Source organism: Ambystoma mexicanum, chromosome 6p (assembly GCF_040938575.1).
Source record: "Ambystoma mexicanum isolate Mex_15411 chromosome 6p, UKY_AmexF1_1, whole genome shotgun sequence".
NCBI lineage: Eukaryota > Metazoa > Chordata > Amphibia > Caudata > Ambystomatidae > Ambystoma > Ambystoma mexicanum.
Genome location: NC_090935.1, coordinates 803,346,794 through 803,370,998, shown reverse-complemented (window position 1 = coordinate 803,370,998; position 24,205 = coordinate 803,346,794). Strand labels below are relative to the sequence as shown.

Below are 24,205 nucleotides of genomic sequence, written 5' to 3'. Positions count from 1 at the left end.
TTTTTTTGGCAAGGCCGTCGATGAAAAACTTCAGGCCATCAAGACTGACACAGAGACGGCCCATGCTCTGGACATGCTACAACAGCACACTGTCCTTTCGTCCGTCAGGAGGGAAGTCGGTTAGATCTTCAAAGAGTTTCGGCAGTGGATCGTCCTCTTACCGCCAACCCTCCCGTTCCATGACCCAGGAAGCCTACAGGGGTCGTTCAGAGGTGGCCGCTGTCATTGTCCAGTCTCCGAGGGCGGCGCGCCCGCCTCCAAGCAGGACTGCACTGGCCTGGACGTCCGGCCCCCAACCTGGACCGGATCGCACTTGACGAGAGTTCCTTCGAGTGTTCAGGTGGTGGGGCGTGCGCTCCAACATCGCCGGGGGCACGAACTTCCACAGCCCCCTATTCCAGGAGACTGTCATGGCGGACGCTTCCCTGGAGGGGTGGGGAGCATACACCGGGCGTCTCCACACCAGAGGCCTGTGGCTGCCGGAGGAGAAGGTGCTACACATCAACGTCCTGGAACTATGAGCTGTGTTTTGGGCCCTCAAGTAGTTTCTTCCATCCATCAAGGCCATAGTGGTGAGGGTCTTCACGGACAATACCACCACAATGTTTTACATCCAGAAGCAGGGGGTCACCAGATTCCCGGCGCTCTCTAGAGAGGCACAGGAGATGTGGCACTGGGCAGTTGCCCAGTGGCTGTTCCTCATTTCTTTACACCTATTGCGAGTGAAACACTGTCGCTGACTCCCTCAGCAGGGAGCTGCACTCTTGCCACGAGTGGAAGCTTCGGTGGGATCAAGTGGACAACCTCTTCCTCGGGTAGGGCAGACCCCAGATCGATCAGTTTGCGACAGCGACGAACACCAAGTGCCAGAGTTTTGCCAGCAGGCTTCCACAGCCGGGGAGCATTCTTTCCCTTGGGAAGGCCTGTTCCTGTACACGTTCATCCGTTGCTGCTGCTACAAGTCATCAGTCAACACAGACGGTGCAGGATGATCCTTGTCGCTCCAGCGTGGCTGAGGCAAATCTGGTACCCGGACGTTTTCAGCATGTCTGCGTCCCCTCCAGTCAAGCTACCAGTGGTCGCGGATCTCCTCGCCAGGGAAGGAGGTGCAATCCTGCACCATGACCCAGGATCCCTGAACCTGAAGGCATGGCTCCTGCAGCATTAGAGTTCGGTGGGTACGAGCTGCCTGTTGACTGCAGGGAGGTCCTCGCCAAGGCCCAGGGCGTTGTCGATTCTGAAGTGTTACAGACACAAATGGAAGCGTTTCGTGACTTGGTGCTGGTCGCAGAAGATTAATCCTCTGAGGGTCACGGCCCCCCAGGTACTTCCGTACTTGTTGTCATTAGCCAAGTCGGGGCTGGCACACTTCTCCTTCAAGGTGCATCTGGCAGCTATTTCCTTCTACACCAGGTCTCTGAGACGGTCTTCTCTTTGGTCGCACTGTCTAGCGAAGGAGTTCATCAAAGGACTGTTCCATTCATTCCGGCTGGTAAAGTCGTGCCCGGCGTGGGAACTAAACGCGGTGCTGACTAGGCTCATGGGGGCCCCATTCGAGCCGGTGCATTAAGCTCCACTCAAGTTCCTGTCTTGGAAGACAGCTTTCCTTGTGGCCATCTCCTCTGCTAGGAGAGTAGGTGCGATTCAGGCCCTTTCCTGCAAGCTGCCTTACTTGACTTTCCACGAGACGCGGGTGGTGCTGCTGATGCCCCCTCCTTCATGCCCAAGGTTCAGTCGGAATTTCATCTCAACAACCCCTCTGTTTTACCTGTGTTTTTTCCGGCGCCTTCGACGCCGGCTGAAAGGATTTTGCACTCGCTGGATGTGGCTCGTTCGCTGAAGTTTTATGTGGCCTGCACGAAGAGATTCTGGAAAACTTCTCTGCTTTTTGTGAACTTTGGTCCTGTGAACCATGGAAAGGCCTTGTCCAAGGCTTCCATCTCCAGGTGACTCTCCAGCTGCATCACTCATTGTCACTGGTTGGCAAACCAACCGCTTCCTGGCCGTCCGAGAGCCCATTCCACGAAAGCGGTCAATGCGACGATGGCTTTCCTGTCTGCTGAGCCCCTGCTGGACATCTGCAGGGCTGCAAAGTGGAAGTCTACGCACACCCTCATGAGATTGTACTCCGTCGACAAGGATTCCAGGGGGGAGTCCAGAGTCGGCCAAGCAGTGCTACACAACCTGTTCACTTGGAGGTGAGTCTAGTGAGGAGGTAAGAGTAATTGCTTCTGTTGGGCCTTGCCACCTCCCGTGGTTGTGTATGTATGTACCGCTGTGTATTCTTTTTTCATTAGCATGTATGTAGCGCTGTGTATTCTTTTTTCATGAGCATGTGAATCCAGGCCATGTGAATCCAGGCCAGACCCCATGCTGGAGAAGGAACAAGTTAGTTACCTGTAACTGTTGTTCTCCAGCATGGGTCTGTCATGGATTCACATGCGAACCCTCCCTCCTGCCCCTCTGCGGCTCTTCTTGGTTATACTGCCAAATCTGAAGATGGCTGCCAAAGGAGTGGCTTAGGGAGAGGGCAGTCATTGGCTGTGGGCAGTATGACCCAGAGCTCTGTGATTGGTTTATAGGAGAAAGACCCAACAAAAGTGAAACTGTTTCTTTTACCAAGGATTCCAAGCCTGACGACGGGGAATAATCATGAGCATGTGAATACATGCCAGACCCATGCTGCAGAACAACAGTTACAGGTAAGTAACTTGTTCCTTCAACCCACTATCACCAACAGTGTGGTGGGTATTTGCACGGACAATTTCGTAGCAATGTTTTACATAAACAAACGGGGAGGGGGGAGGGGCACCTAGTCTCCTCGCCTTATGGACCTTGCTACATACATTTTGAATTGGACCATCCAGCACAATGTCTGGCTCCAAGCTGTACACATACCAGGTCACATCAATGTGGCTGCCGACTCCCTCAGCCGCCAATCAGCAGTGAGTTACGTGTGGGAGATGAACATGGGGCACTCCAGAGGTGGGCCTCTTTGCGACGTCATCAAACAAACATTCTCTTTATGCGTCCAGGAATGGGCTCGGAGTGTCCTCCTTGGACGCCCTCGATCCTGTGGAACAACATGACCGCTTATGCCTTCCCTCCATTACCACTGATTCATCGGTCACTTTGCAAACTCAAGAGCGCATCGAACTGCACTCTCCTATTCATGGCTCCTTGGTGGCCAGCCAGGTTCTGGTATTTGGAACTGCAGCACCTGGTTGTACTTTCCCCGTTCAGGTTGCCGCAGATTCCCGACATTCTTCACCAGAGCAATCACCAGCTGTGGCATCCCTCCCCTCAATCGTTCAGCTTGGTGGCCTTGGGCCTGAGTTCTGATCTTTGGTGCAGTTCATTCTATCTGAGGACAACATGCGTATAATCCAAGCAGCCAGGAAGCCTTCCACAAGGGCTCAATGCAGGAGCAAATGGCTGTTTTTGCTATTGGTGTTAAGCCAAATAACTCGATCCCAGACATGCTTCTATCGACATTGTTCTGTCTTTTGTATCTGACCTGGAATCCTCTGGCATACATGTACTGTCATGCAGGACTCATTTGTCTGCCATTGCGGTCTACCTGTCTGAAGACAGCTGTTCCTTTTCATTAGCTAATCCATTCATCAAGAGACAATTTGCTGGTCTCCAGCTTTTTCCACCTGTTGTGGTCCTCACAGCGTTATGTCATAAGCCCTTTGAACCCATGGCTACTACTGAACATAAGTACCTATCCTGGAAGGTGGCTTTTTTGATTGCTGTAACATCTGCAAGACCGATAAGTGGGCTACAGGCTCTTTCTGTGGAAGATCCATTGCTAACTTTCCAGAAGTTTAAGGCGGTGCTTTGCACTCGCCCGTCTTTCCTTCAGAATGTGGTTTCGGAATTCCATTGAAATCAGTCTATACCTCTTCTGGTCTCCTTCCCAAACCCGGTCTCTGTTGCTGAAATGGTTCTGCACAAACTAGACGTCGGATGGGCTCTGAAGCTCTACCTAGACAGGACTAGCCAACTCGGTTCTCAACTGTTAAATTTGGTGATCCAAAAGGAAAAACCTTCATGTGTTTCCGAGGCGTACAAGGTTCAAGGCCTTCAACCACCTAAAGGCATTCATGCACATTTTGTCTGGGACAAACCAGCTGCTGTTGCCTTCCAAAAGTATGTCCCTTGGGAGTCAATTGCCAAGGTAGCTAAGTGGGCCTCCCCATCAGCTTTTTGAAGGTATTACTCTAGACCTGAGCTCCCGGGCAGATGCCCAATTTGGCCAGGCAGTTCTTGCGAATTTATTTCAATAAGGTACATTTCCATCCACCTGTAATACCTATGGGTCAGTGCTTGGGAATCTCGCACAAGTATGGAGGAAAGGGGACGGGACGTAGGAGTATGACAAAGTTACTCACCGTAGTGACTACCTTACTCTTAGTAAATAGACCCCTTTCCAAATACTCCTGCCTCCCCTCTAATAAGTTGCCTCTATTGTTGCTTAAATGGTCTCATACCTGGCGATAGAAAAGGACTGAAGGGCGACTCTTGGGGCGGAGCTCAGGAAGGCAGCGTTACGGTCACGGGCGGTGGCCCCGCGTAAAAATAAAGGACAAAAAAATGACATTTGTTATGCTTTTTTACAAAAGTGCTCCGGTCCTGTCCCGAAGGACGGAATGTCACACATATATGGAGGATAGGGGACTATGGACTATGAGTAAGGTAATCACTGCAGTGAGTAACCTTGTCAGTATTGGTGTCCCTACTTTTAGTAAAGCAAGAAGGGGGGGATTCAGAGAGCCATACAAAACTGGGTACCTTCTGGGAATGGGGTAAACCCGCCCACCACATGACACAAAAAGTGCATACTTTTTAACTTCTATGCTGTTCATTAAACAGTTAGGAAAATTTTTTCTTTTTGCTGTTTTCCCTCCAGATACCTCAGTGGGACACCCTACCTTTTGCTATTGTTTTGAACCTATCCTTACTTGTGGAGTTAAGTGAAGCCTTTTTGCTTTACTTACCTTGCTAAGCTCATCTGTTTTGGGAGCACTGATCAGTCCTTGTGGCAATCTGTGTAGTACAATTCTCTGTTCTGTAGTACAATTCTCTGTTTTTACATGCACACATCACCTTCTGTGAAGTGCGGTAGAGACATTTTGTATCTCTATAACTTTGTGATTACTTGCATGATGTGTCCATAATGGGCTGGTGACAGCGGGTACTTTTTCACCCTTTTCTTTTTTCTAATTGCATCCACTTTTGCATTTTTCTGCGTAGTATCATTTAGCGTACCATATACTCTAAAATTGCTATGCCACACAATTTTCGCCTATCCTTTGGCCATCTTATAGTTTTAACTTCTTCCTGCCCTGGAGTTGCTGGATTTTCCATATAAGGTAGGCCCTTTTCCAGGGGAAGCTGCAACCTTTCCGGGCACAATGGTGGTTTGTATGTGTGTGTGTGGCCGGATGTGGAGGCTGGGTCTATCTGGACCCAGTTCATTTGTGCTAAAGGGTGTCTGCTACTGGGCAGACTCAGTGGCCAGAGGCTGTCGAGAATTGGATAGCCCCCGCCAAGTTTGAATGGTGCAGATTCTTGGGAGTGGTTGGCTGGGTCCAACTCCGGACTGGTTTATTGATGAGTTGACTCCTGCAGCCATTGTTCAGATCATCGTTGGAGCAAAGACCCCTACGAAGGGGAGCAGCCCACTGAAGACCTGATGTTAGGGAGAATTCTCATAAGTGCTAATTCCCTTCACCTTAGAGACCCCCAGCAACAGTCTATTCCCCCTCTCGTATTTTGCTGTGTTTTACTCTTGCGTTTTATTTGGTTATTGAGTTTTAGACAACTCCATAGGGATCATCTTTTCATGTGCGTCACACAGCACCCTCCGTGCAGTGACACAGGGAAGCCTTTTAGCCTGTCCCAAGGTTTGAATACCTTCTCTGGGATAAACTACTCTTTCCCAGAGAAAGTAAAGTGAAATTGACTTCACTAGTTTTTTCCATATTCCTAGACCCACCACACCCTATCTAACAGAGTGCTGGAGGGGATTACCAGTATCCCCTGTCTAGAAACTCATGTAGCAGTCAAATGCTACCCTTTCCTCTCAAAATGGCTGGTGGCAGGGGTTTTACAACGAACTACCATGACATTTCCTGACCACGAACACCGGTAGCGTTAAATCGTGTGTACCATGTTTTTCAAGATGGCTTCTGAGCCCCATTTGTTTAAACAGGTCCTGGTCTTTAATCGCCATTTCTTTTTGGAACTGTCCTTCTAGAGTTTCTCTGCATGCCAAACCAGGTTTGGTCCCTTTGTTCCTACGCCGTTGGTGGGCTTCAGGACTGAAGACCGCCTCTGGCGCCCGAGTGTCTGGGGTGGGCAGGAAGTGAGGGAGGTGCCTGAAACTCCCTGTGCTTAGTCTCCTAGGAGACCCAAATGCACTCTGGCATGATTGGATGGCTGATTGTCCGGCAAGGACAGCCACCCTGCTGGGTGTGTGGCAGCTAGGCTGTAATGAATGGGAGGAAACTGGATGAAAGGCAAGTCTCCTGGCTTGGAAGTCCGAGTCGACCACTGGAACGAAAGAACCAGACAAGCTGGAAGAGGGCTGCTGCTGCAACTCCTGGGCCGTTGGTTTACCCGGTGTAGCCCTGCTGCAGGTCCAAATCACCAAGTTCATCTCGACAGAGAATTCTCTTCAATGACGACTTCTCCCTTTGAGTTGGTGGGTCCAATCAACTCGACACTTAGCCACCTGGATACCATTCTCTGACCTGGTTGTATTTTCCTCAGAGTGCTGCAGGAAACCGAATAACCATGGAGAGGGACACCAGTTTGTGTGCTTGACTAGAGCTACCGGAATTGAAGTTTTGCCCTTTGCCAGCTTTTCGACCAGTCGCAGTGCAGGAGTACCCCGACGTCCTCCCTCTTGCCCCCACGACTGAGGCTCAACAGCGAGATCTGCAGGAACTGCCACAAACAGACTTCTTCAGCTGCATCTTTTTCTTCATTGTAAGATGCTGTGAAAACCCGACCGAGAGAACTTACCTCTCACTGCGAAAGTGCTATAAAATTTGGCAACTTGCAGGCCTAGTCAGCTTGTGACCCAACATATGAGTCTTTCTTTTACGAACTACTTCTGAGAATGTTGGCAAAAACATTTCAGTTTAACTACCAGAACTGCTTTATCCTATACAAGACTTTAGCCCCTAGACTTTGGACTAACCTATTGCATTGAATTAACTGATCTGGTGAACTCAAACTATTTGCACTGTCGAAGAATGACTGTAATCTTCTTTTTATTAACCTATGCCTTTTTGCTCCTACTTCAAAGTAGTTTAAATGCCTCAAACTGATAGTGTGAAGTACTGAAGTACATTTTTGTGTGATATAGATTGCCTCCTTCTAGTGAATGTTTTTTAACTGTGAAATAAATTAATGTTTTTTTCCAAGAACCCTTGAGTATAAGAGTCTATTTGAATAATTGTGATTGTAGACCTCTGTGTAACATCATTACAGCTAACATTCCCCTCTTGCGATAAGCCTGGCTGCTCAGCAACGCTACCAAAACTGTGTAGTACAGACTTCTACCAAAGGTTGGTTTTGCTTACACCTGTAGTTCTAGTTGTGTGTGGTGTTCCCAAAGGGTACTGCATTAAAAGTTTGCCTAACACCTGGACCTCGTTGTTGGAAGCTTGTCTGCATGCCCTTTGTACACTTGCCAGACAAATCTGTCTTTGCAGATCTCCTGAAGACTGTCCTACGGACTAGAAGTCAAAGCACTGATGAACAAGCCCTTGGATAAGCTTGGGAGAGTTCTGGAGTTCTCCCGCGGTCTAGCCAGATGTCCCCCTCATTACTACGCTGCAACACTCGTCGTTCGGATTTGACACTTGTGACTATGCAGTCCCTCAGTCTAGGGAATATGCTTTTCCCTTATGTTGCAGCTCTCCACCACAATCGGGAACCTTTCAGGGCCAGTTTTACTTACACAAGGGTCACCTTCTGCCATTTTCTTTAAGTGGCCATTGCTGTTCGCCATGGTTTCTTGGGATTCCACAACCGGTCCAACTAAGTCTGGAACTGCAAACTAGTTAGACCCAAAAACTAGACACCTGAAGTGACCTCTGCAACCGAGGCCCCTGAACTTCCTAAAACTGAACCAAGGCACAAATTTTGAAGGCACAGTCTAGGGTGGTCCCTGAGTCAATCGTAGTACAGGGGTGAGTGAACCTACTTGTTCTGGCACCCCCATGTCTCCATAAGCATGTAAGAGTGTAAAGTAACCCTAACTCTCCCTTGCCTAGCTTTACCCAGTGATGTTCTGGTCTGGTATCTTCCCATGGGTCTCGCCTAAGGTGGTTGAATTGAGAGCAGGTTTGTGAAGAACCTTCTGTTTTTATTGTACTTTGGAACATTTACAAATTACTAGTTTGTTCAAGCCAACACTTGTTCAATTTACTAAAAGACTCCTATTTATTTGTCTTGTTCATTTATAACACGCTTAATACCTTCGAGTGGTTTCTAAGTGCGGGGATCAGGATTCAAACCCGTGTAATGCTGCGTTGTCTTACTTCCAAGACAACCGCATTACTCTTGGGCTATCCTTCTGAAGAGACTTTTTCACTAGGGCCTGTGACTTTAAGGTCTCTAGACCCCACCCCCCGCTTTCCTCTAGCTAGGAAAGGATATTTTAAGCATAGTACCCGAATACTAAAGTTTTGTGAGGTTTTCAGCTGATTAGTTCTCAAATTGTTGATGACTTACCTGGTTCTATTACTTACTACACTTGTAGCATTCTGACATCTACTTAAAACTGTATTTTAAAAAGGAAAGTTAGTGTTTCTAACAGAGCAAACCAAGGTGAATGTCTATATAATAGTAGTGAATGTTTTAGTGTTCTATTTACCTTTGTTTTTTCATTGTTAATAGTTTCTCTAAGGACAAAATAAATAACTGTTTTTGTACGTTCTTCCTAATTCGTATTAAGAGTGCTGTCTGTGTCCTTAATTGAGCCCTTCACTCTCTCGCCCACCTCAGTCTAAGCCTTGCTGTTCAGTGTCACTACCTAGTTAGTTTAGCTAGACATTAGTGTTCCCTAAACTTAAGAATAGGATGGCTTCTCAGAATCTGTCCACAGGGTTGATTCTGAAAATACACCTCTACACAATTCATTTGGGACGCCATTCTTTTTAACACATCTGATTGTTTGCAGGTTGAAAAGTGTTTCTCCCGAGGACGTGGAATACTATAATTGCCAGCAAGAACTCACTGATGACCTGCACAAACAGTATCAAATAGTGGAGAGGATAATTGGTAAGTATAAATTGAATGTAAAGGTTCCTTAACATTGGGTACAGCTATTGTAGACCTTAATCTGGATTTCGATGCAAGATTACTTGGACACAGTTGACGCCTTCCCCTTATAGTTTATGCATATAAAGTACATTTTATAGGCACACCGTAGGCTTCGAGGGGATTGTGTCATCCAACGTATTCCACATCTTTGACAGTAATTACCACATCTGTTCTTCTTCGGAAAACTTTTTCGGCGTCCTGCGTCAATGACGTCGATACGCTCCCTCGAGGGCCTCTGTCGACGTCACTGGATGATATATCTAGGACGCACGACGCCCGTAGCCTCAATTCCGTTTTTTCCACAAATTTGTTCGCTTTGGAATCTAGTCGCACTCGATTCTTCTACTTCGTTGTGAAAGTTTGAGATCATGTCTTCGTCTTCTACCCTGAAGTCTGGCTTCAAAAAGTGTCGGGACTGCGGTTCCAAAATGTCCATCACGGACCCACACGACATCTGCCTCTGGTGCCTCGGCGAAAGCCATGCCACCGACGACTGCAATGACTGGCAGTCCCTTACTTCGAAGGCCTTGCGGGAGTGGAAGAAGTTAACGGTAGGTAGGGTATCTAAAACCCATAGGCTGAAATCTGCTGGACTTTCGACTGACGACTCGAGGGACGACTTGCCGCGTCGGCGCAAGTCTGTTGGGTCTCGGAGTGGTTCCCACCATTCCTCTGCCTCTTCTAGGCATTCTCGGAAGCGCCGTCACCGGACGCCTTCCCCGTCCTTGTCAGAGGACTCCGCCAGATGGCGGGTAGCTTGTCCCACCAAGCATTCATCGCCGGGAGAATGGGACGCATTCCGCAAGGAGATGGCGATTTTGTCCGCGCCTTCGAGAGAAGCCAGCAAGGAACGAGCTAGAGCCACTGCTCGCACGCCTTCGGGCTCGGGCGGTCGGCGCAATCATCGGGAGCCAATCAGACAAGGTTGATTGCCATAGCCGTGCTAGGTCCAGGTCCCGGTCCTCGACGCCGTCGAGACCATTGGAGCCTGTGAGGCCTTCTAAGAAGGCATCAATGCCGTCGGCGCCATGTCCGTCGAGGGACTCTCTCGAGGCTCCTGCTCCGAGGAAGTTGTCTGCACCATCGGTGCCGAGGCTGTCGATGGACACACTCGGGATTCCGGCCTCGAAGCCGTCTGCGCCAATTCCATCGGCGCCCTCAACGTCTTTTTGAGGAAAATTTACCATAGGTGCCCCGGAGGGCTGTGGAAACTCCAAGGAAGGCCGTCAGTGAGGCCTGTCTTTGAGCCCTTCTCTGGTCATCCCCCCAGGCTTGATTTATTCCAGCCTTTGGACTACATTTCAGAAGTGCAAGAAAGGTTGGATGATGAGGGGGTGGTGCCTCCTGAGGTTCCTGATGACCTGTTGTCTGGTCACAGCCAAATGGAAGACCTGTCAGTCGTTTCATGACGCCAGTGGTCTGGACACCTCTCCGGAGGTGGAGTTTGGCAGGCCTGAGCCTGGTACACATGCCGAGTCCTCGTACAGGCGTCTCATGTCGAGGGTGACTGAGTACTTGGGGTGGTCTGCTCCAACTGTGGCTTTTCTGCAGGATGATCTGACGGACATCCTGGACCAAGGTCCACCCACTGACCCGGTGTTGCCGTTGCATATGGCCTTAAAAAGAAGGTTGGTGGCGGCTTGGACTGCTCCGAAGAGTCTCCGGCAGTGAATAAGTCGCTTCCGAAAAAATAGCATCCAGCCATGGTGACCCCTGCTACTTGTCTATGCACCCCACTCCGGAGAGTTTGGTGGTGCAGGCGGCTACGGCTCCAGCAAAGCAGGCTGCGTACCCTACCATCCATCCCCATAGGGACGACAAGCGCTTTGATGGTTGGGCGAAGAAAGTATTTTCATCTGGTGGTATGGCTTTAAAGGCAGCCAACTCCGTTTGTGCCTTGGCAAGATTCACTCATACTCTGTGGAATTGTGCATCTTTGGCGGCTGAACATATTTCTGAAGGGGAGGAACGGGATGGTTTTCTAGCCCTCGTTCAAGATGGCTAGGATGCCATGTGTGAATCCGTTCAGTCAGGTCTGGACGTGGCAGACTGTGTCAGCCGGTCCATGGCGGCGAGCACCGCGATGCACAGGTTTGCGTGGATGCGGAAGTCGGGGTTTGCTCTTGATGTACAGTCCCGGCTTCTCAACATGCCCTTGGATGGAGTCCATCTTTTTGGCAGCAAGGCTGAAGAGAGCCTTGAGGTTGCAGGCCTCCAAAGCTGCAGCAAAGTCCTTGAGCGCGGCAGTACGTCAACCTCCGCCTTTTCGTCCTAGGGGACAGCAATGGAGCGGATGTTCTTTTCGATACTACTCTTCCTTTGGTAGATCGAGCAGAGCTGCCAGTCAAAGGGACCAATGTAGGAGTACCAGAGGTGGAAAACAAGGTACTCGAGGTGCCAAAGCCGCTCAGGCAGTTGCCTCTTTGCCCTCAGGCACTGCCGCAGCCGCATCAACTCAGTCATGAGGCCATGTCCCATGGTTCGCCGGTTGGGGGGAGACTGCCGCAGCATCTTGTAGAATGGCGTGCTATTACTTCAGATGTGTGGGTTCTTGAGATCATAGCCCACAGCTACGATCTTACTTTCCGGCAGAGGCCTCACGACAATCCACCGGGGAAGCTCTCTTTGAAGCGTCCGGATCCGCTCCTTGCACAGGAAATCCTATCCCTGCTGGAGAAAGGCGCCATAGAACTGGTGCCTGTAGCGAAGAGGAACAAGGGATGGTATTCCTGAAAAGAAGATTGAGAGCAATCATGGACGTGGTTTGAATAAGCTCCTCAGGAAGGACAAGTTCAAGATGGTTACTCTCTCTCAAGTCCTCCAGGCCCTTCAACTTCAGTATTGGTTGGTGTCTCTCAACCTCAAGGAAGCTTACTTTCATGTGCCGATTCATCCCAAGCACAGGAAGTACCTGAGGTTCGCGGTTGGTGACTCGCATTTTCAGTTTCGGGTCCTGCCGTTCGAATTGATCCCTGCACTGAGGGTCTTCACCAAGCTGATGGTGGTGGTGGCAGCGCATCTCAGGAAAGGGGGGATTCAACTCTACCCCTACCTCGACGATTGGATGATCAGGGAGCACTCTCCCAAGCAAGTCCTGGATCATTGTATGTCACCTGCCACCCCCTTCACAAGCTGGGCTTCTCCCTCAACTTGAAGTCTCATGTGACACCTACCCAGCGGCTCCAGTACATAGTAGCAGTGCTCGACACGTCCCTGGGGCTGTGTTCGCCTCCCCAGGTGAGGGCTCATCACATTCTGCAGATGGTAAAGAAGTTTCAACGTTCCCAGAGTCTCCCGGCGTTCGAGTTCTTGAGGTTGCTCGGCCTCATGGCATCCTGCATTTTCCTGGTGCCAGAGGCCAGGCTGTGGATGAGATCTCTGCAGTGGGCTCTCAAGATGCAGTGGTCAGTTCTCTGGCAGGATATCGGATCCCGTTCAGATTCTGCCCTCAGTCGCCCAGGACCACCTTTGGTGGGCTGTCAAAGGAAATCTGTTGAAGGGGGCTCCGTTTTGTTAACCGTGGCCGGAGGTGATGATCATGACGGACGCATCCCTCACAGGGTGGGGAGCTCATGCCAACGAGTTGACAGTCAGCGGCCGTTGATTTCCGTCGGAGTCCAGACGCCACATCAGTCTGTTAGAGCTGCGGGCTGTCAGGCTAGCCCTGAAGGCTTTTCTGCTGTCTGTGTGGGGATAAATGTCCTGATTATGACGGACAATAGTGGCCATGCACTACCTCAACAAAAAGGGGGGGCAGGGTCAGTCTCATTGTGCAGGGAGGCGATGCAGCTCTGGTTCTGGGCAATCCAGCAGGAAATTTCGATCTCGGCAGTTCATCTGGCCGGAGACGAAAACGCGGCAGCAGACGTTCTGAGCAGGCAGAACACGGTCTCTCGCGAGTGGGAGCTGGCTCAGGAAGTTCTGTTGGAGATCTTCGCCCTTTGGGGAACCCCACAAGTATATCTCTTCGCCATCAGTGTCAACCAGAAGTGCGATTTCTGCTTGCGGGAATTTCCTCTCGAAGAACAAGTTACTTATCTTACCTGGTAACATTCTTTCGATTGGATGTTCCTCCGACGTATTCCACATCATACCCTCCCAGCCTGCCCCTCTACAGAATTTTTACGTTTCTTACGTTTCCGCAAGGCTTTCTGCAGTCATACTGGCAGTTGGTTTGTGCCGCACGTTCTGGGGGAAAAAACTACAACTGAGGCTACGGAGTCGTGCGTCCTAGATATAACATCCAGTGACGTCGACGGAGGCCCTCGATGTAGCGTATTGACACAGGACGCCTACACCGAAAAAGTTTTCCGAAGCAGCAAAGCTGTGGTAATTACTGTCAAAGATGTGTAATATGTTGGAGGAACTCCTTTATCTCTTTTCTGTACTTACTCACGTCTAATAGGCTCCCTCAGGGCAGAAAAAACAGAGGGACCTCGACTCGTGAGGGATTGTGGGTACAATGCACGTCACTATAGGGCTAGTGTTACAGACACGCCTTGTCGACGTCCCCTTTACGACTACGAAAACAAAATACTCCGCAGTGACCACTGGATGTCGGACTATGCACAGCATGTGAATCTAAGCAGATACAACCATCAGAAATGCTTTTGCGGTAAGTAATGCATTGTCTTTTTAACTAGAAAATGTATATATGCACATTGTCATAATAATGGTACAAAAGTAAAGATTTCTTTTGACCAAGCTGCTGATTTTCGGTTGTCTTTCTCGGGCATTCAAAAATCCTAGGAAGCCATCTAGGGAAATGCTGTCCCGAAATTTAAAATACTGAATGCGCTATGGCTTACTTGGTGGTTGTGGTGTGCTACAGCATCAATACACCATGATATCCGTATATTATGGTAGAATCAGTTTACTGAATTATTTTGCTTTAGAAATAAAAACCAATACTGCAGTGAAATATAGCAAAATTCTGTGAAAAAAAGTTGTTAAAAGGACGTTATGGTTAAGTTGCACTAGTAACCTATGAAATTCAATGGAAATGCGTTGCGACAGGGACGTTATGGTTACAGGTAAAACCGAAAACCCCCAGAAATTCACCTGTTATGGTAAGCTAAGCCACCATAACTCGCGCTACCACTGTGCACTGCAAGGACTAACACCCATGACATCAAAGATGACTTCACAAATGTCATTGACATACTGAACCTGCTGGCACCATATTAATGTGCACAGCAGTCGTGGACTATGCGTCTGGTTGCGGACATCGGGTGACATCCAACCTGCTAAGAAAGGCAGGGGCTCTTACATAGTGGTACCATTCAGCAAAACACAATGAACATATACAAGCAGCATCATGTATATGAATTGCAGAGGAAAATAGAGTAGGTCTGCAAACTGTGTACTTATGAAACAGCACAAAGGCATAGGGAGTACACCATAATGCAATGCACCAACAAGAGAAGAGACGTCTGTCTTTAACAATCTTACCCCACTGCTACTTTACATGGGTACAAAGAATGAATGACCAGAGTAAGGACTGGCAAGTATTAAGACCAGAACGTCACTACAATGTAGTAAGCACACTAAAGTTTGTCCGATAATTGCACAGGTGTTGTAGTATATAATGGTAGAGCAGCAGAACGTTTCTTTTTTTTACACAGAAATGGCAAACACCTTAGAGTGGCTGGAAGAAAAGTTCCCTCATGACGCAATGACTTACGATAGTAACTCCATTGGTTCGCCACGCAGTCTGAAACGTAAAATATTTAATATCTATCGCTTCATGTAAACCTAAGTTTTTTTTTTTTTTTTTAATTTTTTTTTGTAAAAGAACATATTGGAAAGGAAAGCAAAGCAGCACAAGCGGCACCCTTTCACAACAGCATACGGGCACAGGATAGGAAATAAACTCTGTAAATGGCCAGCCTGGAAGCCAAAATGGAGGAATTGGTGAACAATTGTGTCTGCAAAAGATTACTTACAAGGACATATTATGGACAAAATAAAATGCCACGGCCCGACCTGCTGGTGTACACCTTCCCCATTAAATGATTATGTACAAGAACATATTATGGACAAAATAAAATGCCACTGCCTGACCTGCATGTGTACCCCTTCCCCATTTCACAGCCGGCCATCCCCTCAAAATCTGTGTGATCAGAGACATTACGATGATACCTCAATCCCTTCCTCCCCTCACAACCAACTTTTACAAATCCCCAATTCCCCACAATATTTATCCACTTCTGCTACCCCTTCCCTTTCCTAATAGTATCTATGAATGTGTGGAAATAAAGGTTGATATCTAAATTGTTGCTGAGTGTATATGTGGCTTTTCCTTAGTTCATAAAATCCCGTTAAGACTCAGCGGTGCACAGTACTGGTGGGAATGATGGCAATTAAGCAAAAGGGAGGTGTCCTACAGACACTGCACTTGCCCTGCCCAGCCTATCCGCAATCACAATGGAGGTATCTGTACGACAGCAGTACGAACCACATGTCCGCTTCTTGTGAAACACCTATAATTTGTTGTGGGAGCGGACGTTTGTCCGTTGCACAAGTATGCGCATGCGTATCTCTTCCTCTGTCTCCTGGTAACACAGCCCCTGTCCAGCATATGCAAAGAAACTTGTGACAAACTTTTAGTTTGAGGTGCCCACCCACGTCCTACAGGTAGCTGTACACATAAACATCCCACCTGCTATACCATACGAACACCTAGCTTGTCCCAATATGGTTGGCGCACGTGTGTCCCGGTATTAATCAGTCCCGCGATCCCAACGGTGTGCATAGGATACCTATGCACATGCGCACAAAGTATTCCACCCAAAACGCATCCTGCGGGCAGCAGTCCCAATTGAGAAAGTTTCCGACATCTCCATGCGACCACACCCACGCTGCGCATGAGCCCTTATCGGACAGCAGAAAAGTGCATTGTTCTGCAATCTACAGTGTGTTAATGGGAAAGTACACGCTTACAAATACCCCACAATGTGCCATTGCACATGTATGTATTTGGTTGAACGATGTAGGCCTCTTTTCTGGTTGCAAGGTCTCCACAGCAGCCCTACAAAAGGCAACACCCCAGAGCTGCTCTGCATTCTGTTTGTAGCTTTTCAGAGCAGAGTAGCGGGCCACATAGCTTTTGAGCTGTAATTGATTTCGGACCAATTCTGCTATGCTACATTACCTTTTAAAGTGAACCATACCCTCAATACCGATAATCCCCACTGTCCCATTCCCTTGAGCAGCATGCTGAAAAACGGTAGTACGTGGCACGTGCGCTTCCCCAAGCACCGGGCCACAGTAAAGCAGGAACAGTCGTTCCCTTTCCACTATCATCTTTCCAGCACGCCCTCGGTGGGTACTGTTAAGTAGTCACACACACATCCACCAATCACATTAACAATCTCTACATGTAACACTATCAGTTCTATACAACATTCCTCTGCGTATACACCACACCCAGAAACGTTATTGTGCAATCCCTTAGCCTCCGCAGTCCCATTTCCATACCTGCCATGCTCAAAAGCCCCGGATGAGGATTTCGTGCTGTGTGCGGGTGTGGGGGAATAAATTGCAACCCGGGGAGGGGGATTTTGTTTTTAGTAGGGGATTTTTTGTTTTTTGTGGCTTCTGGAGAAACCCCTTTTATTTTCTGTTTTTATAGTGTTTTCTTCTTTTCCTCACATTCTTACAGTAAACTTTTCAACGCCTCCTGTAGATGGGCAAACAAAAGAGCATCACCAATGCTGCACAAAGAAATGCCATTTGCATGGAAAAACTCAGCATTTTGAGAATTAATTATGTCATTGTTTCAGAAGAACATCCCACAAGCAGACAAAATCACACATGCTTCTGTTGAGACCCCTTCCAGCCTCTGGCTGGGAACAACATACATTAGGATAGTCCCATACACTTCTTGATGGTATGGTTGAGAAAACCACCTGGGCAGTGGGAAAAAGCCTCTTCACTGCATTCATCAACCTCTTCAGTTGATGGAACAAACGTGAACAAGCCATGTAACCAAAGTGCATGCCGCCATAATGCACGACGACTACATGAACAGTAGCAAAACTGGCCACTTGTCTGCAAAGTGCAAGCATATCGCTGAAACTGCAGACATGGACAGCGCACCACAATGCTTCCACTCCTTCCAAACCGAAATCGCCATCAAAGTGTCTTTCCTGGGCATACTTGTGCAGATCTATGACAAAGGCATCACCCAAAACCAACACAATGCGTTTCTCCATTTCAGCCCGCCACACTACGCAGAGTAATGAAAAAAAGTATTACCGCCCCTTCCTATGAACCACACCCTTCAGTACCTGATTGGGCAATCCCCACAGTCCAATTTCCATTGGCCAGCATGGTGAGAAACGAAGTACCGCGAGGGCCGCACCCCAGAAAAGCAGGAGCAGTCCTTCCCTTTCCACAATTTTTTGTCCAGCACTACCTCATTGGGTACTGTTAAATAGTCTTGCTTGCATCTACCAATCCCATCCAAGATGTCAGCATCTAAGAACATCAGTTCCATTATAGTAGTAATAGTACCATTACACATTCAGACTGCAAGTGTCGTGTCATTCGAAAGCACGTCCCGTAAAACTGCAAGATTTCTGCATCCACATACATCCACATGGCCACCCATCACCACAAAGCGGTATGAATAATTCTTCTGCAGTATGTTTACAACTCTGTTAGAAGTGCCTCTGTGCACGGTATCTGCCACTGAACGTCCATTACGTACTTAAAAGTACTGTTTTTTTCTCCCATCACCTACCATCAAGTGGCACTTCGATGGTATATGCTTTCAACGTTTTCATTTACCCATATCACCCATTATAATATACAAACAGGAACTCTTCTTTCCTTCCGACAATGCTACACATTTTTTTTCACACTAACCCATCTCCTACATTAATCCTAAAAGTATTGCACCAAAACCAGCACTGAATGTATCTTACCAACCTAAACCAAGTTCCCAGAAGCTCACTGTCTCCACAGCTGCGGTTCTCTGTAGGCTGGACTATTGCAACAGCCTCTTTCTAAATCTGCACGCTTCTACTCTCCGCCCTCTGCAGCTCATCCAAAACTGGACTGCGCGACTTGTTCTTGGCCTCATGTCTCCAGAACTGAAATGTCTGCACTGGCTCCCAGTGGCTGCGTGGATTAAGGTCAAAACCCTCTGCATTATCCAAAAGGCCTTCTGAGCCCTGGGGCCTCAATACCTTCAACTCTCACTTCCTAAATATCTCCCTGCTCGTGCTCTTCGCTCATCCGCCTCCAAATCCCTCAGGGTCAGTCGCTTCTCCAATCAACCAGTTGATGGTAGATGTCTTTCTTCGGCTGGGGACTCCCTCTGGAACAGCCTCCCTGCCTCCCTTAAACTTGAGAACCATCTCCGGTTCCGGAAGCACCTCAAAACCTTTCGAGGGGATTGTGTCCTCTGATATAATCCATATCTATGACAAGTAATCCCCACAGCTGTGCTGCTTTGGAAAATTGTCTGCGTCGATACGCTGTCCTCGAGGGCTTCCGTCAAGCTGACGTCACTGATGTTATAAGTAGGACGCACGACGCCCGTAGCCTCAGTTCCGTTTTTTCCGCAAACATGTTCGCTTCGGAGATCTCGGCGCTCCTCGGTTCTTCCGAGTTCTATTCTTTCGGTGCCTCGAACCTGTTTGTTTGTGAAGATTTCCATGATGTCTTTGTCTTCTACCCCGCGGCCGGGTTTCAAGAAGTGTTGGCACTGCGGTTCCAAGATGTCACTGACAGACCCGTACAACGCCTGCCTCTGGTGCCTCTGGTGCCTCGGTGAGGACCACGCCTCAGACGATTGTGACGATTGCCAGTCAACTTTGAAGGCCTTGCAGGAGTGTAAGAAGCTTTGTCAGTAAGGTGGCTAAGCCCCGGAAGTCGAAATCAACTGGCTTTCGACTGACTTTTCGAGGGGCGACTCTCCGCATCGTCGGCTTAAGTCCAGGGGGTCTCGGTCCCAGAGTGGGTCCTGCCATTCCTCTTCCTCTTCGAGGCACTCCAGGAAGCACTGTCACCGGTGGCCTTCCTCGTCCCAGGACTCAACCCGTTGGCGGGTTGATTGTCCACTGTGGAATAGGATTCATTTTGTAAGGAGAGGATGGTGATTTTTCAGTCCCAGGGCTCCGTTCCGTCCGCTCTGTCGAAAGACGCTGGCAGCGAACATGTTAGAGACACTGTTCGCGCCTTCGGGCTCGAGCGATCGTCATGATCACCGGGCACCTTCAAGGTCTCGGTCGGACAAGGTGGATCGCTCTAGCCATGCCCGCTCGAGGTCCCGGTCCGCGACGCCCTCGAGACCGTCTGAGCCTGTGAGGTCTTCGAAGAAGACATTGATGCCTTCTGCGCCAAGGCCGTCAAAGGACTCTCTCGAGGCTCCGCCCTCGAGGCCTGTGTCGATGCCTTCTGCGCCACGCTCGATGTCGATTCTGTCGACGCTCTCGACACCTTTTGAGGAGGCTTTGTCGGAGGTGCCCCAGAGACCGGTGGAAACTCAGAGAAAGGCCCTGCAGAAGTCAGTAAGGCCCGGATTTGAGCCTTTTTATGTGCCCTCATCCAGGGATTTATTCCAGCCTCTGGATTACATCTGAGGTGGATGAAGGGTCTGATGAAGGTATGGTTCCTGATGAGGTTCTTGACAAACTCATGTCTGGTCATAGCCAGCTGGTAGACCTGTGTCAGTCTTTGCACGACGCCAGTGGTCTGGACACCTCTCCGGAGGTTGAGTTCGGGAGGCCTGAGCCTGGCACGCACGCCGAGTCCTCGTACCGGCGCCTTATGTCGAGGGTGATGGAATACTTGGGGGTGGTCTGCGCCACCAGTGGATTTTCTGCAGGATGACATGACGGATATCCTTGACCAAGGTCCACCAACTGACCGGGTACTGCCATTCCATATGGCTTTGCAAAGAAGGGTGACAGCGGCTTGGACTGCTCCGGAGAGTCTCCCGACATTGACAAGTCTTTGCCGAAGAAATACTGTCCAGCCAATAGCGACCCCCAGATACTTGACTATGCACACCACTGCTGAGAGTTTGGTGGTGCAGGCGGCTACGGCCCCGGCAAAACGGGCGTCGTACCCTACCATCCCTCCTAATAGGCACGACAAACGTTTTGATGGCTGGGCGAAGAAAGTGTTTTCTTCAGGGGGTATGGCTTTACAGGCAGCCAACTCTGGTGTGCCTTAGCACGTTTCACTCATACTCTGTGGAATTGTCTCTTTGGCGGCTGAACGTATTCCAGAAGGGGAAGAACAGGATGGCTTTCTTGCTCTTGTTCAGGATGGCAAGGATGTCATGTGTGAATCCGTTCGGTCGGGTCTGGACATGGCAGATTGCATCAGCCGGTCCATGGCAGCGAGCACCGTAATGCACAGATTTGCGTGGTTGCGGAAGTCGGGGTTTGCTCCTGATGTACAAGCCCGGCTTCTCAACATGCCCTTTGATGGTGAACATCTTTTTGGCAGCAAGGCTGACGAGAGCCTTGAGAGGTTGCACACCTCCAAAGCTGCAGAGAAATCATTGAGTGCTGCAGTTCGCCAACCTCCGCCTTTTCGTCCTAGGGGACAGCAATGGAGAAGAGGTTCCTTTCGATATTACTCATCCTTTGGTAGATCAAGAGGAGCTGCAAGTCAAAGGGGCCACCGTAGGAGTACCAGAGGTGGAAAACAAGGTACTCGAGGTGCCAAGGCCGCTCAGGCAGTTGCCTCTTTACCCTCAGGCAATGCCGCAGCCGCTTCAGCTCAGTCATAGTCCATGTCCCATGGTTTGCCGGTTGGGGGAAGGCTGGCGCAGCATCTTGTAGAATGGCGTGCCATTACTTCAGATGTGTGGGTTCTGGAGATCATAGCCCACGGCTACTGTCTTCCTTTCCAGCAGAGGCCTCGCGACATTCCACCAGAGAATCTCTTTGAAGAGTCCGGATCCGCTCCTTGCGCAGGAAATCAAAGCCCTGCTGGAGAAAGGTGCCATAGAACAGGTGCCTGTAGCGGAGGGGAACAAGGGATGGTATTCCCCTTATTTTTTGATTTCGAAGAAAGACAGGGGGGGGGAGGGATTGAGACCCATCATGGACTTGTGTGGTTTGAACAAGCTCCTTAGGAAGGACAAGTTCAAGATGGTTACTCTCTCTCAAGTCCTCCAGGCCCTTCAACTTCAGGACTGGTTAGTGTCTCTCGACCTCAAGGACGCTTACTTTAATGTGCCGATCCATCCCAAGCACAAGAAGTACCTGAGGTTCGCGGTTGGCGACTCGCACTTTCAGTTTCGGGTCCTGCCGTTTGGATTGACCTCCGCCCTGAGGGTTTTCACCAAGCTCAAGGTGGTGGAGCAGCGTATGTCAGGAAAGTGGGGATTCACGTCTACCCCTACCTGGACGATTGGTTGATTAGGGCACGCTCTACCGAGCAAGTCCTGGATCATCTGTCAGTCACCTGCCACTCCCTTCACAAGCTGGGCTTCTCCTTCAACTTAAAGAAGTCCCACTTTGCGCCAACCCAGCGTCTCCAGTACATCGGAGCAGTGCTCGACACATCCCTGGGGCAGTGTTTCCCTCCCCAGGTGAGGGCTCATCACATTCTGCAGATGGTGCACAAGTTTCAACATGCCCAGAGTCTCCCAGCGTTCGAGTTCTTGAGGTTGCTCGGCCTCATGGCATCCTGCGTTCTTCTGGTGCCAGAGGCTCGACTGCGGATGAGATGTCTGCAGTGGTCTCTCAAGATGCAGTGGTCACAGTCCTCAGACAGGATGTCGGACCCCGTTCAGGTGCTGCCCTCGGTCACCCAGGATCTTCTGTGGTGGGCCGTCAAAGGCAATCTGATGAAGGGGGCTCTGTTTTGGCTACCCTGGCCAGAGGTCACGATCGTGATGGACGCATCCCTCGCGTGATGGGGAGCTCATGCCAACGAGTTGACAGTCAGCGGTCATTCGTCTCCGTCGGAGTCCAGAATCCATATCAATCTGTTGGAGCTGAGGGATGTCAGGCTTGCCCTGAAGGCTTTTCTGCCGACTGTACGAAGGGGAAGAATGTCCTGATTCTGACGGACAACACAGTGGCCATGCACTACCTCAACAAAAAGGGGGGGGGGCAGGGTCACTTCCTCTGTGCAGGGAGGCGATGCAGCTCTGGTTCTGTGCCATCCAGCAGGAGGTTTCAATTTCGGCAGTTCATCTGGCCGGAGACGAAAACGAGATGGCGGACGCTCTGAGCAGGCAGAGCGTGATCTCTCACGAGTGGGAGCTGGCTCAGGAGAGTCTCCTGGAGATCTTCGCCCTTTGGGGGACCCCACAATTGGATCTCTTCGCCTCAAGTGTCAACCGGAAGTGCGAAAGGTTCTGCTCGCGGGAATTTCCTCCAAGAGCAGCCATGGGGGACACTTTCGTGGTGGAGGGGCCCTTCCCACTGCTGTACACGTTTCCTCCAGTCCCTGTCATCCCGCAAGTGCTGCGGTGGTTCGTTTCCCGGATGATCCTCATTGCTCCGGCATGGGCCCGGAGAACGTGGTACACAGACCTCCTCCACATCTTCTTCCCTACCGAGACGATCTGCTCTCACGGGAGGGGGCTCAGGTTCTCCGTCCAGAGGTCAGATCCCTCAACCTTCACGCTTGGCTTCTGAAAGGTTGAGGTATAAGGATTGGGACCTCCCTGAAGACGTGATGGAGGTGTTGCCTTTGGCCAGACGGCCTGCAACTATGTCCCTGTGCCGTTGCCATTGGAGAAAGTTCTGCAGCTGGTGCAGGGTTAAGAATGTGGATCCTTTTTCATGTGACATTCCTGTGTTTGTCTTTTTTGCCTTTTTTAGCCCACCAGGGCCTGCAAGTGTGTACCATTAAAGGTTACCTGGTGGCGTTGTCCATATTTAAGCGCTCGTCTGAGGAGTGTTCTTATTTCAAAATTCCTTAATTTCTCAGTTTCTGAAAAGGCTCACTAATATGTTTCCACCGTCACCTTTCCAGGTGCCCGGTTAGGATTTGAACCTTGTTCTCAAATTCCTAATGGGTTTGCCATTTGAACCTTTACATTCTTGTCCTTTGAGACTGTTAACCCTTAAAACTGTATTTCGAAGGGATTGTGTCCTCCGACGTATTCCTTATCTTGATAGATTCACTTCTAGCTTGCTGGCCTCAGAAAATCTTTTCAGTAGAGGGCGCTGCGTTTCGACGTCCCTCGAGTTGGTGTCCCTCGACAGCCTCCGTATCGGCACCGGCATCATGCGTATTAGGACTCGCTCAGCGTGCGTTGCTCAGTTCCGTTTTTCCGCGCTTCGTGGGCCTTGGAATCGGGTTGCTCAGTTCTTTATTCAAGTATATTCTACTTATTCCTCGAGTACATCTTACTCTTTTCGATGGCTTCCTCATCTGAACCGTTGACCCCACGGTCCGGCTTCAAAAAGTGTCGAGATTGTGGAAAGAAAATGTCGTTGACGGATCCTCACAGGATCTGTTTGTGGTGCCTGGGATCGGAACACCATTGTTCAGAATGCGAGGACTGCATGTCCATGACGGCGAAAGCCTTGAAGGAGCGTAAGGGGAAGTTCAAAAGAGGTAAGACGGTTACAACTTCTACCCCTTCAAATGTTTCCTCGGCAGAGTCGAGACATTTGTCTCCGCACTGTCACAGGAAATAATCTCGTTTGAGATCTCGAAGCAGTTCCCATCACTCTTTGAGATCCAAACATTCGAAAAAGAGACGTCAAAGATCTCCCTCTTCTTCGTCTTCCTCTGCTTCCCCGGCAAGGGTCACCTGCCCCACAAAACACAGCTCTCCAGTTAAGTGGGAGGAATTCCGAAAAAAGATGCTAAGCGTCTTCGAGAAAGCGGCCTCGACCCCCTCGGAGACGGCTAAAGGTGATACCCTGGG

At 49.6% G+C, this 24,205-nt stretch overlaps 1 protein-coding gene across 1 annotated transcript in view; it reads left to right on the top strand.

The window, feature by feature from the left end:
* The window catches only part of CHD1 (chromodomain helicase DNA binding protein 1), a 2,212,767-nt gene that overhangs the window by 448,745 nt on the left and 1,739,817 nt on the right, over positions 1-24,205 (top strand). The window contains exon 9 of the mRNA XM_069625454.1: positions 9,203-9,303. Coding sequence (XP_069481555.1) covers positions 9,203-9,303 — 101 coding nt within the window. The remainder of the gene's footprint in view (positions 1-9,202; positions 9,304-24,205) is intronic.